Source organism: Tamandua tetradactyla, chromosome 20, assembly GCF_023851605.1.
Source record: "Tamandua tetradactyla isolate mTamTet1 chromosome 20, mTamTet1.pri, whole genome shotgun sequence".
Lineage (NCBI taxonomy): Eukaryota > Metazoa > Chordata > Mammalia > Pilosa > Myrmecophagidae > Tamandua > Tamandua tetradactyla.
In genome coordinates, this window is record NC_135346.1 from 28,184,442 (window position 1) to 28,206,146 (window position 21,705).

At 37.9% G+C, this 21,705-nt stretch overlaps 1 protein-coding gene across 3 annotated transcripts in view; it reads right to left on the reverse strand.

Annotated features, from left to right (window-relative positions):
• Positions 1-19,595: 19,595 nt before the first annotated feature.
• JAKMIP2 (janus kinase and microtubule interacting protein 2) overlaps positions 19,596-21,705 on the reverse strand; it is a 179,003-nt gene continuing 176,893 nt past the window's right edge. For all 3 annotated transcript variants that reach the window (XM_077138061.1, XM_077138062.1, XM_077138060.1), the window contains one exon: positions 19,596-20,106. Coding sequence is in view for 1 of the 3 variants with exons in the window: in XM_077138062.1 (XP_076994177.1) it covers positions 20,086-20,106 (21 nt within the window). In the remaining 2 variants the exon portion in view is untranslated. The remainder of the gene's footprint in view (positions 20,107-21,705) is intronic.

Consider the following 21,705-nt stretch of genomic DNA (forward strand, 5'->3'; position numbering starts at 1 on the left):
AAAACACTGAATGAAGCTGCATCTGAGCTATAGGTTTTGTTTTGTTTTTTTACTATTATTATTACTTTTATTTTTTTTCTCTATATTAACATTCTATATCTTTTTCTGTTGTGTTGCTTGTTCTTCTAAAACTATTGCAAATGTACTAAGAAACGATGATCATGCATCTATGTGATGATGTTAAGAATTACTGATTGCATATGTAGAATGGTATGATTTCTAAATGTTGGGTTAATTTCTTTTTTTCCGTTAATTAATAAAAAATTTTTATTGCTAAAACAGAAATAAAATTTAAAAAAATAATAAATAAATAATAGGGGGAAGAAGTGTTAAAATAAATTTAGTTTGAAATGCTAGTGATCAATGAAGGCAAGGGGTAAGGGGTATGATAGGTATAATCTTTTTTTTTCTTTCCTGTGTTCGTTTCATTTCTTTTTCAATTGTTTTTTTGTTTCTTTTTCTGAATTAATGCAAATGTTCTAAGAAATGATGAATATGCAACTAGGTGATGATATTGTGAATTACTGATTATGTATGTTTTATTTTCTTATTTTTTTAATTAATAAATAAATAAATTTAAAAAATTGCTACATCTAGTAAGGTGGTTATATTATTTTGTTGAAAAGATCAGCAAAGTGAGTTCTATGAAAAAATATTCATGTTAACTTCTGTCATTATTTTTCACCAATACACTACTGTTACTGGACCAAGGCCATGGATTGGTCATTCAATGACCAATTCCTGAGACACCAGAGTTTCAAAGAGAGAAAGAGTTTATTACTAGGTACATAGTAAGAGAGCAGATGGCCTAGTGGCCCAAAAATCTGTCTCCCAAAACTGCAGTAATTCTGATAGTTTTATTGGTGAAAAAGATGGGCAGGGTTTAACATAATGAGTGCAGTGGCCCCAGATGATATAATTAGAGGTGATCTAATTATTGGGCACGTGCAGACTGATTACATGCTTAGTCACAGACCGTATGTAAGAAAATGGTGGAATGAGGTGACTTGGTTAAAACCTAAACTACTGTGCATGTCAGGCAGACCCACTTTGGTTAGATTCAGTCGTGGTTATCAAGATAACTTTGAACTTGGAGTAGTTATCTTGGGCTGACCCCAGGCCCTTCATTAATAGGAGCTGTCTTTAATGATTACAAATTTCTAAAGTTGAAAAACTGGATAAATGGTACAAATGAAGGTTAGTCACAAGGTTTTTACCAACACAGGGACAGAAGATAAAGGCTACACAATCATTATCAGAGATCAAGGCAGCTGGATTACAATTTAGAGATTTCAGGAATTTCCCTCTGCCTACTCCAATATACCAGAAAGCAAAAAGGAATATCTATATAATGATTCAGTAATCAAAATTATCCCTTAAATCCTGATTTCTCAGTTACATGACTACCATATGGATGGCCTCCAGAGAGCTAAAAACTTTGGTATGAAACAGAGCAAGTCATTGTATAAAAAGCATAGTTGGCAGTGAAAGTTTAGAGGGCTTTTGAAGGGTTAAGACTCAGTGTTTTTTGCATCTTTTTCTGAAACCTTAATGGGCTGCCTCTGTGATTGCTTCCTTTCTTCATGGTATGGTCTCTGACAGCAGGAAATAGATGAGCTCAATTTATAATTTTACGGGCCTTAATTTTAAGGCCAAAGAAATGATGCCACAGGTTTTCATCTGGTCTTCCGAAAGCTGATACTCCACCTTGTGTGTGTGTGTGTGTGTGTGTGTGCGTGTGTGCGTTTGCGTGTGTGCGCGCGCGTGTGTGTATGCGTGTGCGTGCGTGTGCGTGTGTGTGCATGTGTGCGTGTGTGCGCATGCACATGCTTACAACACATTTCATTCATTCTTACCGTTTAACATCAGGTTCTTTTCTTCTGTTAAATTCAAGTATATTTAAATTACTTATATATATATATATATATATATATATATTACTTAAATATATTTTTAGAAGAGGTTCTTTCAAGAATTCCATTTCCCTAAAAATACCACTCCTTTCTCCTTTCTATCTGTAAACTTACCTGGGAAGATGTCTAGAATGACATCCACTAATGATGACTATTTCTGGGCTGTATGATTCGGGGATAAATTTTACTGTCATCTTTATATTTTTCCATATTGTTTTAGAGTTGTTTTTCAACTTTTTATTTTAAAATAATTATAAAATCATAATAACTTGGAAAAATATAGAGTCCCATGGATCCTTCATCTAACTTTCTCAATGATAGAACTTACATAGTTCTAGTATAATATCAAAACCAGGAAATTGACATTGACATGATTCTCAACTATAGACTGTATCACATTACACCAATACATGGACTAATTTGTGCTGAAATTTCATCATATCTGTACTTTTTCCTCAGTGAGTTCTGCTATTAGGAGTGCAGGCAGGAAGGAAGAATACTGAACTTAATAGGGATAAAAAACATACCTACTTTGAAAAGTGACTCAGTCTGCCATTAATGAACTAGCAGGAAGGAACTTCATTCTTCCAAAATTAGTGGTAATGATAATTTTTGCATATAGCCATGTCCCAGAGCTGGCTGAAATTTTGTCTTTGGTAGGTTGAAATCAGGTACATATTTACCTCTTTGAAGTCTGCAAATGTTACAAATTGAGGCTCAGCCCTCTCTCCATAGCTGGTTTACCAGTTTACTGCTGTATGCACAGCATTTACAATTTTTCTTGGTTAATCCCAATTCCTCTCTTCTCATCCGGGTCTCTCAGTAGCATCTTATTTCTTAGGTACTATTTTATCTTTCAAGATACTTTTTTTCCCTCAGGGTTGTAAAATAGGGCAATTGGATAATCTAATTAAAAAACAAACGGGGTTTTCTGTTCTAATACCTTATCATATGCCCTTTCTAGGCAGCTCACTTCCATTTTGCCCAGGGACATACTGGGACATGCTTTCTTTTTTTTTTTTTTTGACTCAAAGAGAATGTTTGAGGGTATGTGATAGAGAGGCAGTAGCAGTGTTTTGGGGTAGAAGGAGCCAGGGGGTCTCAGTTCCCACCAAGCAAGCAGCTGATTTCACCCCACTCTGACTCAGCATAGCCTTTGTTCCCAGGCCATCCCTCCCTCTGCAGAACCACAGGGAGTCCAGGGTCCCTCTGTCCAGGAAGGTGGTGGCCCCTGGGAGGAGGAGCTTAGTTTAAATTTCAAAAGGAGCCTAAGGGCTTCTTTGCAGATAACACAGATTCTCAGCCTTCTGTAGAGTGAAGGGCCAGAGCCTTTCATCTTTATTGGGTACTTAGCTGTGTTTCCTCTCAACACTATAAAATAGTTGTAGACAGAAAAGGAGCAGCAACAACAACAAAATAACCCACCTTTTCTAGTCTGCGTTCTTCCTCTTGTTGGTATGTCCTTGCTCATTTAACAGACTGTGTGGTTTGGGCTGCTACATATATAGCCTATGCCAGGTCCTCAGAGGGTGTATTAAATGTTCTCTCATCTTAAAGATCTGATTACCGTTTGGAGGAAAAAAAGATACTGGCAGCATAATAGAGTAGCTTGAACATGAGCTTTGGAGTTAGATCTGCTTTCAATTTCTGGCTCAACTACTTAGTAGTCAAAAACATTTGGCTCAGTTACTTGTCTTGAATTGGTATCCTCATTAGCTAGTGCAAAGCTGTTAAGCTCATGGATGATAACATTTGAGCCCCTATCCTGTCCCAGGAATTTAATGCATTTTGTCCAATGTTTCATTTAATTTCACTTCTGATTTAATCCTCACCATAATCCTGTCAGGCAGTAGTATTGTTTACATTTTATGGATTAGACAGTTGATTCTCAGAGATCCTCATCAACTCAGGCATGGCTGTATACCTGGAGGAGAACAGAACTAGGATTCAATCTTAGGATTCCAAAGCCTGTACACTCATACCACTCGAGAGGCCACATAGTAGAAGAAATAATGCATGAAAATTTTCTAAGCATGGTAGGGGTTCAGTCATTGCTATATAGGGATTTACTTAATATATAATTAATCACGTGTTAATTCTATTAATATATCATGTATTATAATCTATTGCTTGATGTGCTACTGATATGAATTAATTACATTGCTATTTTTAGTGAAAAAGTCACTAAACTTGGAGTGAATCTGGCCTGTGTCTTGGCTCTGCTGTTTATTAGCTCTGGCAATGGACCAGTGACTTCCGCAATTTTTCCAAAATGTTGTCATTTACACACATTCTCATTTATATACCCACACATCATTGGTTTCCCACTAGTATTTTTTGGAAACGAAAATGAAGGAATAAAAGAACGAATGAGTTCGAATGAATGACTGAATGTTTAAGATCCCTTCCAGGTTTTTTTTTTAAATGACTCTCAGTGTGAGGTACACAAGTGAAAAATTTAATGGTGTTCAAGTGAAACATTAGGTAATTGCTAGCAATGTAGCATTTGCTAGCAATGTTGTCAGAGGTGCAGCAGCTCACAGCATTCCCTCTAGGGAGAGCCTCTGGTGCCCAGGCTGCTTGCTGCAAGTCTCACTGCCCAGGTTCTCTGCAGCACTTTCACCTGGGATCTGCCCTCTTTTATAGCCTGTTAACACGGGAGCAGGGAGATTTTAGGTTCTGTAAATAAATCAGTACCTATTCGCCTAACAAAGCAAAGCTCTGGCTGAATAAACTGTGCTTGGCTTTATCAGAGAGTAGCAGGGGTTAGGGAAGGTAAGGCAGGAAGGAGAGCCCGAGGTAAGAAGTAACCTATCATACCACCTGCATACCATATGCTCTTATAATATCCCTTTGTCTTCTATCTTTCTATGCTAACAAACGAACTGAAAAAACATAACGAATAATAGAATGTGAGTCATTGTGCCCCAGCTACACATTAAAACTTTTTGTTTTAATATATATCTTATTTAATTCTCATAGCAGCCCCACCAGGTAAATGATAGTATTGTCCCCATTTTACACTCCAATTGGCTGTTACTCAATGGCCCACGCCTGGAGTGTCTCTCTCTAACATGCATATCGCCTCTTGAGAGAATAGTAAGAAAACGGGTCAGAAAGAGAAAAGGCCAACATAATTGGCTCTCTGCTTTACTTCCATCTGTAACTAGAATAAAATGGAAACACCTGGCTTATTTGGTGTTTCCCATGCCTGGCAGCTTCTATCTATCTGGGGGAGAGGTCGGCATAAGGAGTCGGGGCTCTTTTGCCAATTATAATGTGACTTATAAAAGGTCATTTATGGTTAGGAATGGCAGACCAGATGAATAAAAGCTTCTCCAGGCATTGTTTTGAAAGAACAATAAGAAATTATTGCTCTTTTTCATTCTTGTGCTTTTGGGGAGGTTAACGTTTTATAAGCGCAAACCAACATTTTTCCTTACAAAACCCTTTTAAGAAACATAATGCATTTTGGTAAAGATATTTAAAAAACTATTAGTCTTATTTAAAAATACATTAAGGACAGCCACCTAGTAATAGAAACTCGAGACACAATAACGTACCTTCCCTTGTCTTCCGGGGGCAGAGGGAAGGACTTGCTTCGAGTTGGAGAATTAGGGAGTGAATTTGAGGAACTGCCTTGACCTCTTGTGTCTGGCGCCTGAGTGAGTCTGAAGTACTTGGAGACTGTGTAATTGGTTGCTAAGTTTCCCTGAGCCTTTATACTTGCAAATGAATTTGCTGCTTGGGTGAAAACAAGAGCCCAGTCTCCCAGATATGAGGGGAGACTGAGGAAACCAACGCAGGGAAAAGTCGTGCCAGAATAGTGGACAAGGCAGTGCTTATATTTAACTTATTGCTTTCATAGGGAGGGGGAAAAGAGAAACACGCCAAGACACAAGACAAAATAAAAATCAACTTCAGAGATCTCCCATCACAAGCTTTTTGTTGTCTTTTTGGACAAATGCTCCCCTCATGTGGACAGATAGCAAAATACAGAGTAGAGAACTTTAATCAGGAGGATAAAATGAAGTGGGCAGGGAATGTGTGACTTTAATTGGCTATATTTCCTGAAATGTTCTTGGCTTATAGAACAAAACTCTCTTTTAATAATAATAATAATAGTAGTAGTAATAGCAAATGGAAAGAAAGGAGGAAAAAAAAACATGCTCTGGATTTTGTATTCTTCACAGCTGGGAAGGAATGTTCTTCCTAATTTTCTTCTCCCAGATAAATTGTATTCATACTTGCAGACTCCATTTAACCATCATCTTTTTCAAGAGGTTGGTATCTTTTATTTTCTCAAAGCATTCTGTGCACAGCACTCTTGCCATTTATCGTGTACATTAAAATAACCTCCTCTGTTCAACAACAACAAAATAATTTTCCAGTAAAAAGACCCAGTTCACCTATTCCCACCTTCATGGAACTTTTTCTGATCCTTCAACCAAGACGCAGTCCCTCACGCCACAACCCAACAGATAAACAACAGAATTAGAATGATTTATTGAGACACTATTAGGTATTAGGAACTGCGCTAGATACAGGAGATTGAATGCTGACAAAGACATATTTTCTGCTCTCATGTAACTTAGATTTCCTTGGGGGACAGAGAAGGGAACAGAGGAGGTTATTTTAATGTACACGATAAATGGCAAGAGTGCTGTGCACAGAATGCTTTGAGAAAATAAAAGATACCAACCTCTTGAAGAAGATGAGGGTTAAATGGAGTCTGCAAGTATGAGTACGATTTATCTGGGAGAAGAAAATTAGGAAGAACATTCCTTCCCAGCTGTGAAGGATATAAGCTAAATCCAGAGTATGAAATCAGCCTGTCTATATAACGTCCAGCTCTTCAGACCCACCAAGGTCTAAAATGTGTGTGGGCGTGTGTGTGCCTGTATGTGTGTGTGCGTGTGCATGCTAGAGGAGGTGGGACATAATACCATACTGTATAAGGCTGATGAGGTCGATGACTATGTAAGATTTGTGCCCGAGAGCATAGAAGGCATGCTAAGGGAAGAGCTTGAACTTGATTTTCTGAGGCTGGGTTAGATAATATAGTAGCCTTGTGTTAATTTGGTGGCACAGTGTCTTACTCTAGTCCCAAATCTTATGTTTATGTTATGTGCTAAGATCCATGAGCATTTGAGAGTTAACCCCAGGTAGGCAATGGAAAATAAATATAGGAGGGACTTTAAAGAAGAGAATAATTTAGGATGACATGCATCTTAAATCAATCTGGAAATGGGTAGGGTATATTTAAAAAGGGCAAAACTGGAAGCAGTTTCAATTTAACTAGGAAGCTACTGCAAGAGTTCAGGTGAGAAACTCTTAGTAGAAGGGATGGAGAAAAGAAGACAGGCTGGAGAATTAAAATCAGCAGAATGTAGAGTGTGAGGGACAAGAGGGAGAGGAGAATTAGGCCCATGAGTCCGTCATGGTTCCATCTAGGATCTCTTACTAGGTTGGGGCACAGAAGAGAAGGAGCAGGTTTGGAAGAAAATATTAACTCAGAATACCTGGTGGCTTATGGTGTCCTTGCAACTTGTAATCATCCTGATGCAACTTAGACATCATTGTTTCTGGGTCTTGTGTACATTCTTTTGCGAGCAGGGCCCATGTCTGGTATATCTCTATATCCCTGAGTGCCTTTTGGAAAAGGACTCATCATATTGTTGAAAAGGTCATCTCATAAAAATAAATGATCATGTGTGAGTTTTATTTACCCTATTAATAAAGGACCCATTGGGATGGCTGAGCTGGTTCAAGAAGAATTTCATAATAGGCAAAGGTGTGCTGAAATGAAAGCGGTATGTTAGAAACAAGAGCCATTAATGTGAAAAGAAGGGAAACCCCTGATCTTTGAGGCCTTCTTTACGAGACAGAAAAAAAAGCATCACACCTTATCAGTTTTTTACAAATTAATCTCTAATGTTTCAGAGTGGTAAAACAACTGGGCTCTCACCAATCATTTTGTTTCCTGAGAGTCAAATGACTTTCCAGATGGAATATTAGAAACCACTCTGAAGTGAAATTAAAAAGACATATACTCATCACTTTGCTTTATTTTCAAGTTTTGAATAATTTTCCCTACATATTTTCCTATAGCAGTTCTAAGAATATTTAATGTGCATTATTATTTTGAATTCATATCCTGTAGGTTCCCCAGAAATATTCAAGGTGTTGTGGCAATAAAACCAATAAAATAGAAAGAATTAAAACTATGTCACGAGTAAGGTTTAGATTGTTTTCTGTATTTCCAGGCAGTCAGGAAAAATTGTGAAACATGGTAAACTTTTTATTTTTTATAAGGGAAGAAAAATCTTGTTCTTAAGGAAACAAAAATGTGGTTTTTATTTTGCTTTGGATTTCCTCTTTCTCCTTCTAAGTTCAAAAAGAAATGTGTCATCTGAGGCTTTACATAGATGACATAGACGCAGTGGCTCATCCTCAGTATTTTTACAATTGCCAACCCAGAGCACCTAGGACTATTTGTTATAACACTCTTTGTTCAAAACCAATGGTTTTGTATTTGCTAAGTGCATATGCATGCAAGAAACGTATTTTGTTAAAAACAGATTCTTATCTACAGTCTTTTCAATGGGAAAAAAAAGCTTTCACAAGTCACATTCACACAACAGTTTGGTACAAAGTCACTTAAATAAAGTAAGCATTCTTTGTCAGCTATTTGGCACAATTGCTTATCCATGGTGGAGGCAGGCATTCATTCGGCCATGCAGCTGCATTTCCGTGGCCTCCCTTCCTTACAGTGAGGCCTGGACAGGACTGTGTCATGAACACGCGGGAGGAACACTCTGTGTGGGTTTAGATGTGCCTAGTGAATGTTTCCGTGGGAGGAGCTCACCCCACCCCTTTAGCATCTGGAAAGGCAGGAAGGGTACTTGTCTCTGGAGTTAGAAGAGGTCCTTTGAGTTGCTGACATGATAATGCATTTGAGTTATAGACCTAAATCAGAGTTAATTAAAATAGCTTTTCCCTTAAAAAGTGAGATAGAATCCGTTGTAATTACTGGCTAATTCCCGGGATGCTAATATGTTTGGGACCTTTCCTCTAGGAAATGCCAGGCAGTTGTATGCATTGTAAAGTAACATAAACTCTGGTCCCTGAAAACCAGGCCTATGCCCCACATGTCTCTTTGCTTTTAGGATTTGAGAGTTCCTGGCTCATATTTGAATCGTGTATAAGGTTCATATAATTGGGTGAAAGGGCACTGGAATGAGCTAATGAGAACACTTTTAGCTGGCCAAGAATAGAGGTTACAGTTGAAAGAATACATTTTCTTACCCTGGATCTTGTTGAGTTACCAATTAATGATATTATTATTATTATTTTAAAATGTGATTTTATTGAAATATAGCCACATACCATATAATCATCCAAAGTATATAGTCAATGGTTCACAGTATCATCATATAGTTGTGCAGTCATCATCACAAATGTTTTTTGAACATTTTCTTTACTCCAAAAACAATAAAAATAAAAATAAAAATAAAAAAGAACACCCCCAAACTTCCCGTACCCCTTATCCTCCCCTATTATTTATTTATTTATTGTCTTTATTTTCTTACTTATTTGCCCATACGCTGGATAAAGGGAGCATCAATCACGAAGTTTTCATAATCACTTGGTTCCTCCATAAAAGCTATGTAGTTATACAATTATCTTCAAGAATCAAGATTACTGGATCACAGTTCAACAGTTTCAGGCCTTTCCCTCTAGTGACTCCAATACACCAAAAACTAAAAAGGAATATCTATATAATGCATAAGAACTGTCTCCAGAATGACCTTTCAACTCTATTTGAAGTCTCTCAGCGACTGAAACTTTATTTTGCTTCATTTCTCTTCCCCCTTTTGGTCAAGGAGGTTTTCTCAATCCCTTGATGCTGGGACCTGGCTCATCCCTAGGAGTCATGTCCCACGTTGCCAGGGAGATTTACATCAGGAATTCCCCAGATGGGGGAGCTTAATATTTCTATGTTTTTCCCCAGTTGCTCCAAGGGGACTTCACAAATACCTGTTTATCTTCTAGCCATATTACTGTGCCATGTATCAGGGCATCACACTAAAATGCACAAACCAGTCAGATCTTACTCCCTATTCAAGGTTTCATGTAATTATAGTGTATGAATAAACTGACTATACAAGTTAAATTAGATAGTGTGCTACAGAAAATATAAATTTTGCCCCAAATAGACATCTTTTCCTTTGGTCTCACAAAGAACTTGAAGCTTTAAGATACATTCAATATCATCCTCTACCCTTTAGTCTAATGTATTTTAGTCCTCACCAAATCAGCTTCATTCATACCTCTAAATGAACTCTTTTTCCGTTTTCTAAACAGTTGCTCTCTGGGGTAATACAGACTTGGATAGTTGCAGATAGCTGTTAAGCAGTTTGTTGTCACATGGATACTCGGAGTTCCAGGGAGTGACCAGATTGTACACAAAAATTGCTCAGCATCTCAAAATTTAGAAATGACAGTTACAACTCAGAAATACTTGTGACTGCTATAAGAGTTTACAAGCTCAGAACCTTTACAATAAGCTTCTCCTGATAACCTATGCTCTTGAATTCAATTGGTAGCATTTGTACATTATAATTCGTCTATTTTAGTGAGACGTTATCTCACTGCCTTTTCATTTCTGGTTTATTTCACTCTACGTACTGTCCTCCAGTTTCATTCACCTAGTTGCATGGCTCACAACTTCATTCCTTCTTGTGGCAAGTCAATATTCCATTGCATATATACACCACCTCTATTATTTGCAAGTTGTGAATACTGCCACCATAAATCCAGTGTACAAATGTCCTTTGGTGTCCCTGCTTTCCATTCTTCCAAGGATATACCCAATAGCAGAGTTGCAGATTTATGTGGAAACCCTACACTTAGCCTCCTGTGGAACCACCACACTGCCCTCTAGGGGTGCCGCACCACTCTGCTTCCCTACCGACAGTGATGTACCGACAGTACATCTCTCTCTCCACATTTTCTCCAGCACTTGTATCTCTCTGTTTATTTTTAAAACAGTTTTATTCACATTCAATACAATCCTTCCTAAGTAACAATCAATGACGCCTGGTATAATCACATAATTATGCATTCATCAACACAAACTGTGTGAGGACATTTCCATTTCTTACACAAAAAAAGATAAAATAAAAAGGGAAAACACCAATACCAAGAATCCCATACCCCTCTTTTATATACCCCTCTTATTGACATTTAGTTTTGGTATATTGCCTTTGTAACATTTATTGGAAGCATAGTACAATAGTACTATGAAATAGACCCTAGTTTGCATTGATTGTACTTTGCCATATATATCCCATTTTCAGCACCTTTCAATGTTGTTAATTTGTTCTCCCTCATGTAAAAATATTCTTATCTTTGTCCATTCAATCACTATCATTGTTTATTCTAGGTTTCACTGAGTTATACAGTTCCAGACTTTATCTTCTATCTCATCTTCTGTTGTCATACATAACCCTAGCTTTCCTCTTTCAATCATACTTGCACTCAGCTTTGTTCAGTGCACTTACAATAATGTGCAACCATCACAAAGTAATGTACTATCCATTTCAAGATCTTTGCAATCCAATCAATCTTGTTGAAAATTCTATACTCTTTCAACCTCCAGTGCCCAATCTCTATCCTCTTTCTATCTCCCAATAACCTGTGGTCTCACTTTTAGCTCTCAAAGTTTGTTTGTTAATATTAGTTTGTATTAGTGGGACCATACAGTATTGGTCCTTTTTTTTTCTGGCTCATTTCCCTCAAAATAATGTCCTCAAGTTTCATCCATGTTGTAGCCTGCATCATGCTTTATTCTGATATATCATAGCTTATTTATTTCTCTTTTTACCCTCATGCTTCTCCAAACCTCTCTCTTCTTTTCCTATCTGAGTGCTCCCTTTAGTATTTCTTGTAGAGCAGGTGTCTTGTTCACACATTCTCTCAATGTCTGTTTGTCTGAAAATATTTAAAATTCTCCGTCATTTTTGAAGGAGAGTTTTGCCAGATATGGAATTCTTGCTTGATAGTTTTTCTCTTTTAGTATTTTAAATATATCACAACACTGCTCCCTCACCTCCATGGTTTCTGTTGAGAAATCTGTACATGGTCTTATTGAGCTTCCCTTTTATGTGGGGGATTGCTTTTTTCTTGCTGCCTTCAGAATTCTCTCTTTGTCTTTGTCATTTGACCATCTGATTAGTCAAATTGGACTACTCCTGGAGTAGGTTTATTTGGATCTATTCTGTTTGGGGTATGCTGCACTTCTTGGAGCTGTAATTATTTATCTTTCATAAGAGATGGGACATTTTTAGTGATTGCTTCCTCCATTATTCTTTCTGTCCCCTTTCCCTTCTCTTCTCCTTCTGGAACACCCATAACATGTATATTCATGTGCTTCATATTGTCATTTAATTCCCTGAGACCTTGCTCCTATTTTCCATGTTCTTTTCCCTATTTGTTTTCTTTTGTGTAGGATTCCAGGTGTCTTGCCCTCTAGTTCACTAATCCTTTCTTCTTCTTCAAATTTGCTGTTATAAGTCATCATTGTGTTTTTAATCTCTTCTATTGTGACTTTCATTCCCACAAGTTCTGCCATTTGTTTTTTTCCAAGTTTTCGAGTTCTCTATAGTTTTCCATTGTCTTCTTAAATCCGTGATCTCTTTTGCCATATTTTCCCTCAATTCACTGATTTGATATTTGAATTAATTTAGCATGTTTGTTTGAACACTGATTAGTTTTTCCAACTCCTGCATCTCCGTTAAAGTGTTAATTTGGTTCCTTTTGGCCATATCTTTGTTTTTCCTGGTGTGACTCATAAATTTTAGCTGGTGTTGAGGCACCTGATTTCCTTATTTAGTTTATTCTGGAGGTCATGTTCACTCTTTTACCTAGGGTTTTCTTGTTGATTGGCTTGTTCTCTATCTGTTCTTTAGCATTCAATTAAATTTATTCTAGACCTCTAGCACAGCTTCTCTTTAACTGGTCAGAATTTTTCAGCTCTTGTTTTCTGGTTCTTGTTGGATCTACCTCTGGTCACTCCCCAAAACCAGACTCCTTCAGCACCTGCCTCACGGATGGTGGTGGTGGGGGCGGATCCTGGGGGCACTAGGTACCATTGCAAGTCTCTGTTTGGGGGTAAAACAAGTCTGCTGGGTCCCTGTGGTGCTGTGTTTTTCACCAACCCACAAGACCTGTGTTTGTTTTAGGCCACTGCTTTAACTATTGGGTCTTCTGTATTTCTCAGCCAAGCACAGGGCCAGGTTCCCGTACAGGGGGTCTAGACCAGCCCCAATGGTTCTGAAATCGTCTCTGCTGAGTATCTTGAAAACCCCTTCAATTCTCTTGCACTTCTTGCTCTGTCCGGCAGATGGCGCTGTTTGATAACTCCAGGTTTCCTGCGCCCTTGCTTTGCCGGCCAAAATCGATCTCAATGAGGGGTTCTAACGCCCCACTTATTTGTGGCAGAGAACTGCCCCTGCTGACCCAGTATTCGGCTGAACCCCCCCAGGCAGGGATCAGACTGCTGGCTGCCGTTTCCTTCAGTGATGGGGGAAGGGCTTTCGGACCCAGAGCTGGAAATACAGACTGTCCTTTTCTCAGACTCCTTCTTCCTCTCTGACCGGGGTCTTAAGATGTCCTCCCTTGTCCCCTGGGTCTCCAAACGGCGGGGGTCTGTCTCACTGCTGTGAGAGAAATTTCATTCTGTGTTGCCAGTGGAAGGTATCAGAGCTGCTGTTTCCGCGCCCCATCCCCCCGCTGCGTGTGAGACGGAGTGGGGTTGGGGAGAGGGCTGTGGGCGCCAGTCCGGAGCTTTCCTACTTGAAACTTCTGTCCTGGTTCACGTCCGCACTTAAGGGACCTTCTCCAGTCTATAGCTTCCTCCAGAGCACTGAAAAGTTGTCTTTTTTTCCATTCAATCCCTGGGGAGATGTTTTCAATCGCTGCTTACTATTGAAAGTAAGTGATGGCATCACCCTCAATGATGTTATTTTTAATAGCTCTATGCAGTGATTTATAAAATTGAACCTCATATCGGTCTCCTATTTGTTTCCTGTATTCATGGGTTGCACTGTACATTTTGAGGATAAACCCATAGCAGGCTATAGGGATTGAAACCTGTTAACTAGTTGCATCTAGTTGTTTAATAAAAGACTGGTCGCCCTGATTTTCCTAATCCTTTCTTTCAAAATCAGAGACGAGTTCAGCTAAAACTGAATAAGAAAACTTCTGGCAGATGCTCCACATCAATGCAGGGTGCTGGCGGTGGGGTGGGGTGTGGGAATCCTGTTATTTTCTGTAAACCCACAACTTATCTAACAAAGGGAAAAAACAAAAATGAAAAATAAAAATATGGCAAAAAAAATAGGGAAAACTGTGAGTATAAGGGAACGCTATACTTTCTGTGTGATTTTTCTGTAAACCATGACAATGAAATAATATTTCCAAAAAAAATCTATGAACGATTCAAGATAAGGTTTTTAAAAATGCAGTTTGATTTATTTTTATATAAGCTAAAACACCAGAATCATTGTTTCTTATATTAAATACATAAATTATAAAATAACCATTCATAAAACTTTACATACAATAAGTTGGTTCCAATTTCTACTGTAATACATACAGTACATGTACATGTTCAGTGTACTTCAGCGGATCATTCTGGTGAAAATCAGTGAATTTATATTTTACTTCCATTAGGAAACAAGCACTGAAACAATACATGGAGCCATGCTAATGAGATGGCGAGAAGGAACCCCAATTGAGGCAGTTCATGAAAGAAAGCTCTGAGAAATTGGCCCTCTGGCTACAATAATGTAGATGTCTGGGGGATTATGCATTCGCACACATTACTTTACACTTTGAGTCCCCACATAATTGGATATTGAAGGTTAGAACATGCATGAATCCTTCTTGGAATGGGATTTTTAGCTGATAAAAACATGGGATTTTGGACACTATTAATACTGTAGATTGTGCTGGACTTTCCAGTGCTCTTTTCAAAAAACCATTGGCACAGCTACAAGACTTATATCTGTACCTAGAGAGTTGAAAAACCAATGAGCTGTTCTCTGCCTTAGTCAACAACAGAAAATAGTAGTAATGGAAAGAGGGTGGGGTGGGAGAGAAAAGAGGCAGGCTAGGTAGGGAAGAGTACAGATACCAGATAGTAAAGAAAAACATGAGTTACCCAACAGCATCAGAAAAACTCCTTCCTTAAATCCTCAATCCTAGCACAGAAGTACACATTCAGTAAGTGCTCACACCATTATACTATGTACAGGACATATATGTGTATATGTGCACATCATATATTTATAAAAGTGTTTGGATTTTGATCTGCCTCCCTGTGGGGAGTTTTTATGGTTGAAGTGGGTAAATAGGTAAATTTTATGAGCTGTGGATCAAATGCAATGGATGCTGGGGATCTGATTTTGGTTGGCAAATTGCATTTTCCACTTTTAAGCAAGTTTGTGGAGTCTTGATTACAGACAAAGCTGGACTCAAAGTTGTTTATCTCCCACACTCCACCCAGTAGAGCTTTGCATAGAACAAGGATGGATGGAAATCAAGCCTGGGTACAAGGACCTCAATGCAAAAATAAACTTGGACCCTTACTCAAACAACTGCCCATAGCTCCAAGCTTGATATACTAGGTTGAATATGACAAAGATTTATTTCGGAAGAACTAACCTGCCAAATTAAAGACAGGGAATCTGCCCTGCCCAGTTCTGAGATGGAATCATAGAACTCGGCACTTTTTTGAGGTGTTATGAGGATCATCTCCAATCTTCTAATATGCTTGAATCCTCTTGCCAATATGCCTGAAATTCAGTCCCAAGATGATATATTAAACAGAATTGACAAGGCAATTGAAGAGAAGAGACGATTTTCTTCCCCAAGCCTTCATGACCTACTTTTTTTCCTTTAGAAGGTAGAAGTCTGCTGATTATAAAGAGTGGCTCAGGCCTATTCTTAGAATCATGAATTAAGCGGTCTTCCAAGATTTTGTTTACTCATTTTCTTTAGAAGTTATTTTGAACATTTTTCAATATGCTGGATAAAGTTGAATTACTGACATGATAGAACTAAATTTAATGACGGCAAAAGCCACCATTAAATTACCCCTGCTTTGTCATGAAAATTTTATAAAAAAGGCAGTAACAAACATAGAAAATTCTTATTCTTTTGTATATATATATATATGCTGTGCCTCTCTTTGGCAATCAAAAGGATGCAAGTAAGTATTTCAAAAGTAAATATCTACACTATCTATTTTGATGTAGCATAACACATATGATCCAATTATTTAAACAGAACACAAAACCAATGAAGATTCTTTATACAGTTTCTATGACAACCCAGGCAAGTTAAAAGGACATGATTCATTTCAAAACAGCACATATGAACATATGAAGTACATTAAAGACAGTAAACAGGTGAATAACTCAACGAGTTTACAAAGTTGACAATAAACAGGCAAAAGAGAACAAGACACGTTTGCCAGAGATTTATTTTAAACTGATAACAAAGTAAGTTGAAATAAAATACTGTAGCAAAAATTATTTGGCAAAACTTTTATTTTTTTCTATAACTAGTAGAGGACAAATGTCCCCTTTCTCGCCCAGAAATGACATTCCATATAGTTCTAGTCTATTGAATTGGGAAGAGTCATGCCACCCACATGGGAAATTGTTTGTGGAAGAAAGAGAAACAAAAGCAAATTCTACCCTTAAAATATCAATGTTGGCAATGACTTCACTTATATGATAGAGGTTAGAAAAGAAATGACATTTTCTTTTCCAGCAACTTCCATGATTTCCTAAAATAAATGTCGGGTGATATTAAAGTCAATTTAATAATTGATATTTTCCAGTATGCTAGACAAATAAAGTCATCTAATTTTTCTCCTTTATCACAGAAATTCTCCTGTCCTGAATAGTTGCGCTAAACTGGGACTTTCATTCATTGCAAAATATCTTAATATTGCCAGTTACGTTTATTTTCCAGTGAATGACTATTTTGATCTTAAGAAAAATTAAGTAAATGAACCCTGAAGGGTGCCGTCCTGATTGCTGCCACATCATCGGCTCAAAGTGTCAGGATGCAAAAATTAAAGATCAGAGTGCAGTCTCTTCTCTCCTTAAGAAGTGGAATCACAGTAGACCTCTCCATTATTAATGAAACATTCTTTTTACTACTACTGAACATCAGATGCAAGAGAAGCATTCACTTAGATACGGTCCCTTTCCATGAGTCCATAAGTGACTAGAATGTACATTTACAATTTTGCTGATGCTTTTGTGATTGTGGCAATAGATCAGAGAGAGCTGTAGCTTACAAAATATTTCATTTTATCCAACAATCTGTTAACTTTGAGGATCATGAGCAAAATGTGATAAACAGCTCACTTTTGAGCTTACAATATAAAGAAACTTGATAACCCACAGATCTTATGCATAAAGATGTGCTTTTAGTGCCTCTGAGGCTGCTTAGATGGACATCTTCACTATTGCTCTGGTCTAATTTTGTGTGCATTTGAGACAATCAGATTTACAGGATAAGACACTATTTTTAAAAACACCTTAAATCACTTTAGCCACAGTCATTTCTTGGATATAAATTTAAAACATCTACATGTGGTAGGGAAGGCAAGATAAAGAAAAGGAAGGTGCATTTGGTAGAGTAGATTCAGTACAGATTTGCTCAGATGGGCCCTGGCATGGTCAGTGAAAAACAGCACAAAGGAAGCGTCTAAGATGTAGGAGAGTGATTTATTCTGTCTCCATTTCCTGCCCGAGGTTGCTAGGGTTGGGTCACAGATTGCGTAGTGGCGGCCCCTTTCACATTGCCTGCATATTGAACCTCCCATTCACATTTAGCCTGGAACCAACCTCTTTGAGCAAAGAATCCAGCAGAGGGATAACTCTGGTTAGTATGTTCCCAGGAGGACATATCGCCCAGGCGTTCCAAAACGAAAGGGATAATCTGAGTAATTATGTGATAACTGCTATCAGTTTACTGTAAACCTTAATTTCATGGTTGGCTCTCCTAGGAAAAAAGGGGAGTTTTGTTTTGTGGTATGCATGTGCAATAAAGAGTTAAGAGATGCTTATCTTCGAGATGGCACACTATTCTTTCATGTTCAGTAGTATGATATGATCTATTTGTTATAGATTATTAGAGATCCTGGTTCTGGATCTCTCAATCTTTATTGCTGATAATGTCCCAGGTAGCTTGATGGGACAGTGCTGCAGTGCTTAGAGTTAACCAAACTGAAGCACTGATTTTATTACACAGGGGATTCTTTTTTCTCAACAACACAACAAAATCAAATAATGAAGCAGTCATAGTAATTACAAAGCACTTTGTGCTCCTTTAAGCACCTCTTGTTCCAGAATTGCAAAAAAACTTTATGAAAAAAGCATTTAACCCCATTTTGCAGATGAGGAAACTGAGGCACAGAGAGGTTACATGACTGGGCCAAAGATACCTGGTCAGCAGAATATTTAAGAACAAAAAGCGGGATCCCAGAGCTCCAAGTTTTCTTCTACATTCTTCAGTTATCATGCTGGCTTTGAAAACGCCTATATGATAACACCAAAGAGTAGGACACTGGCCTAGGCATGGAGAGATCTGTATAGCATTTCATCGGAAGAGTTTCTGGCTCCTTATACACTTTCTTTATGTATCAGACTTCTAGCCCCATAAATGAAACCTTGACATTTTGAAAAATTGAGGTTGTTTTGTTATCTACAGTAAATGAGGTCTAAAATTAAGTTTTCAAGAATATTTACTTGCTCTCAAAGCTGAATCCAAGACCCACATTGCATAACTTAGGAAAAGTACCAGTCTTCTAATTGTCTCTGGTAGAAAACGACCCTATCAGTAACATAATGTTACTTTGATATAAAAAAGTAGAGCTACTTTGTTGCTATCAGCTGTCTGGGGAAAAAAAATGTTATCACTCTAAATGACAAGAGGCCAGAACGCTCTAGGCATATCAGGATATTAAAAAGTAAATCAAACAAACTAATGCAATTTAATTTACTATTCACATTTCTGTGGCAAAGTCAAGTTTTGTTAGAAGTTTATTTATCACCTCTATTGTGTTTTTACCCAAATAATATAACATACCCATTTGGAGGCAATTTTAAGCAGCCATTTGAAAAATCAGTATTTTGGAAATTGGGAGATTCCGAGATGCTCTCTGGCCTGTGCTCCCCATAGATATTGGCATTCTGAGAGCTACTAAGTCAGGGAGCTTGTAATTTAAGGTATCATCTTCTTACTTTTCAATATGAACAAGATCAGTCTGTGGTTCGTGGAGGAACTTGGATGTGAGAGGGCGGAGGGGGATCAACCCTGCCTGTATTTCTTAGGTTATGCTCAACTGGGTCCTTTGCCTTGGCTGCCAGTTTAGTTGGGCCACTGTGACCCACTTCTCAACTGCCATCTGTGCAACGCACTCCACAACCAGCACCTTTTGCAGAAAAGCAAACTGGATGGTGCTTTCCTTCCCACGCACTTCGCAGATGTCTGTTCCTGAGTTTAAAACAACAATACAGACAGAAAAGCAAATCCCTGTATTAAGAAACCAGACTTTTCAAATTAAACATTTTATTGTAAATAGCTCCTCATATGTACTCCTCGTGCTTCACTCCCCACCCACTCTTGTTCTTTTTTTTGTTTTGTTTTGTTTTGTTTTGATTTTTTAAAATGATGTTTATTATCAGGACTAGTGTTTCCGTCGGGTGTGGTGTTACATTAAAATGACCCCCCTGCACAGCAGGGGTAGAGTGTTTCATTGTAACTTTGGTTCCACGCCCAAAACACATCTTTGCTTGATCTGCTGAAACCGATTCCATTGCAGATTTTTTTTTCTTTATACAATATATGTTTATAGTTCTTTTCTTCTGGTTTGACATATACATGTTTCATTAAATGCAGCATATATTGTAGATTTTCAACAGGGTCATGTAGGAACTGTCAAGTAAGAAACCTTGATAATGGCTTTCAAATATACAAAGTAGTCCTGGCTACTGAGTAATGCTTAGCTTTTGATCGCTCTCTCTCACTTGTGTAAACAATGTTGCCATCTTTGAAGTTTTGGAAGCATTTGCCTTTCTAGGTCTTATCCCTGTTGTAGGTTACTCTGAAAAACAGAGGGGAGAAAAAATTTAATCATCATTTATGTCATCAGCTCAATTAAAAAGAAAAAAAAACCCACCTTTTTCTAAAAGTAAAAAATATTTTTATTCCGTACCACCTCTTCATGCTGTATAATCAAGTGTAATTTGCATAACCTTTCTACATTACTTCAGTTTAAAATGAGAGAATAGAAGTATCTGTTTCAAGGGTTGCTGTGACATAATGCACATAGACATTGAACAGTGATTGGCTCCTTGTAAGTATTCTAAAATAAGAACTCTCAATCATTATTACCTCTTCCTCTTCAGTTTTCCAAGGCTATGTCTTAAGGGGTTCAATCTACTGACTCATCATAACACTAAATATCAAGGCAAGCTGATATTTAAAAAGCCGGACTGTGTGTGCCCTTTAATGACTTACTTGTATGCCACACTTCCTCCCCAACAATTGCAACCACTGGCAGACTGTCTTCACCCTAAGATCTTGGCTGGTGCATTCCCCGGGAACTGAGCCACACAGGTTTCCTGGCTGGCACACAGAAGGACCTACCCCTGGGCTCTGGGTCAGTCTCAAGTCGGTATAAGTATATGAAGGATAACTAGGATAATGCTCTCTTTCAATAAAGCCCAGAAATGGCACAGAAGATATGCTGTCATGCGCTGCTTAAGGAACCAGACTTCTCAAAGTTAGAGTAAGACAAGAAGAATGAATTACTATTAACCCTTTGATGTGCAGCATGCGAAACTTATCTCAGGTAAATGAAAGAGCATCCAGGAAGGAACATTTCAAGACAGAATGTATGTGATGTTATAGGAACTTGACTATTAAGGATCCTTTCTATGCGCTAAGTTCTATACTTGTTGTTTTACCTGTAAAACCTCACTTAATCCTCGGAGAAATAGATAGATGCTATTATTTGCTAATTTTGTGGGTAAGGAAATTAAGGTTTGGGGAGATAGGACCGTAGCTATTTTGTAGGGTTGTTGACAGTAATAAATAAATAATGGATCCAAATGCTGTCCTATTCTTCCCCCTTATCATGATATCATTCAAAAAGTATTTATGGATTGACTGCTCTGTGCTAGGCACTGTCTAAGTATCATGGATACAAGGTGAACAAAATAAATATGTTCTCCATTCTCATGGAGCTTATATAAAATGGGGGAGGGAGCAATAAAAAAAATCTAAATAAATGTAAACTTCAGATAGCAGGAAAATCAAGAAACACTCCCTTGCGTATTTACTAGATAAAGCAGGAGGGAAAGAGTTCTGTGCACAAAGAGAGCTTGGGCAACCCCTCTGGGTTAGGCAGATGAGAATATGGTTCACCAAGAGATATCCTGAGCTAGAGGAAGCCTGCAAAATTGTCTGTGTTTAAACAGTGCAGGGCTTTTTTGGCCACGTTAAGGAATTGGAAATTGATTGTACTGATGATGCTTTCTCAGGAAAGGGGCATGAATAGATTTATGTTTAGAAAAATACACCCTGACTGCTGTGTGGAGCATGTGATAAGGGGTCTCTAGAGTGGATGTGCTGTTAACAATTAGGCTATCCCCTACATGAAGAGGAAAATATATTTACTTATCTATTCATTCCTTTGTGC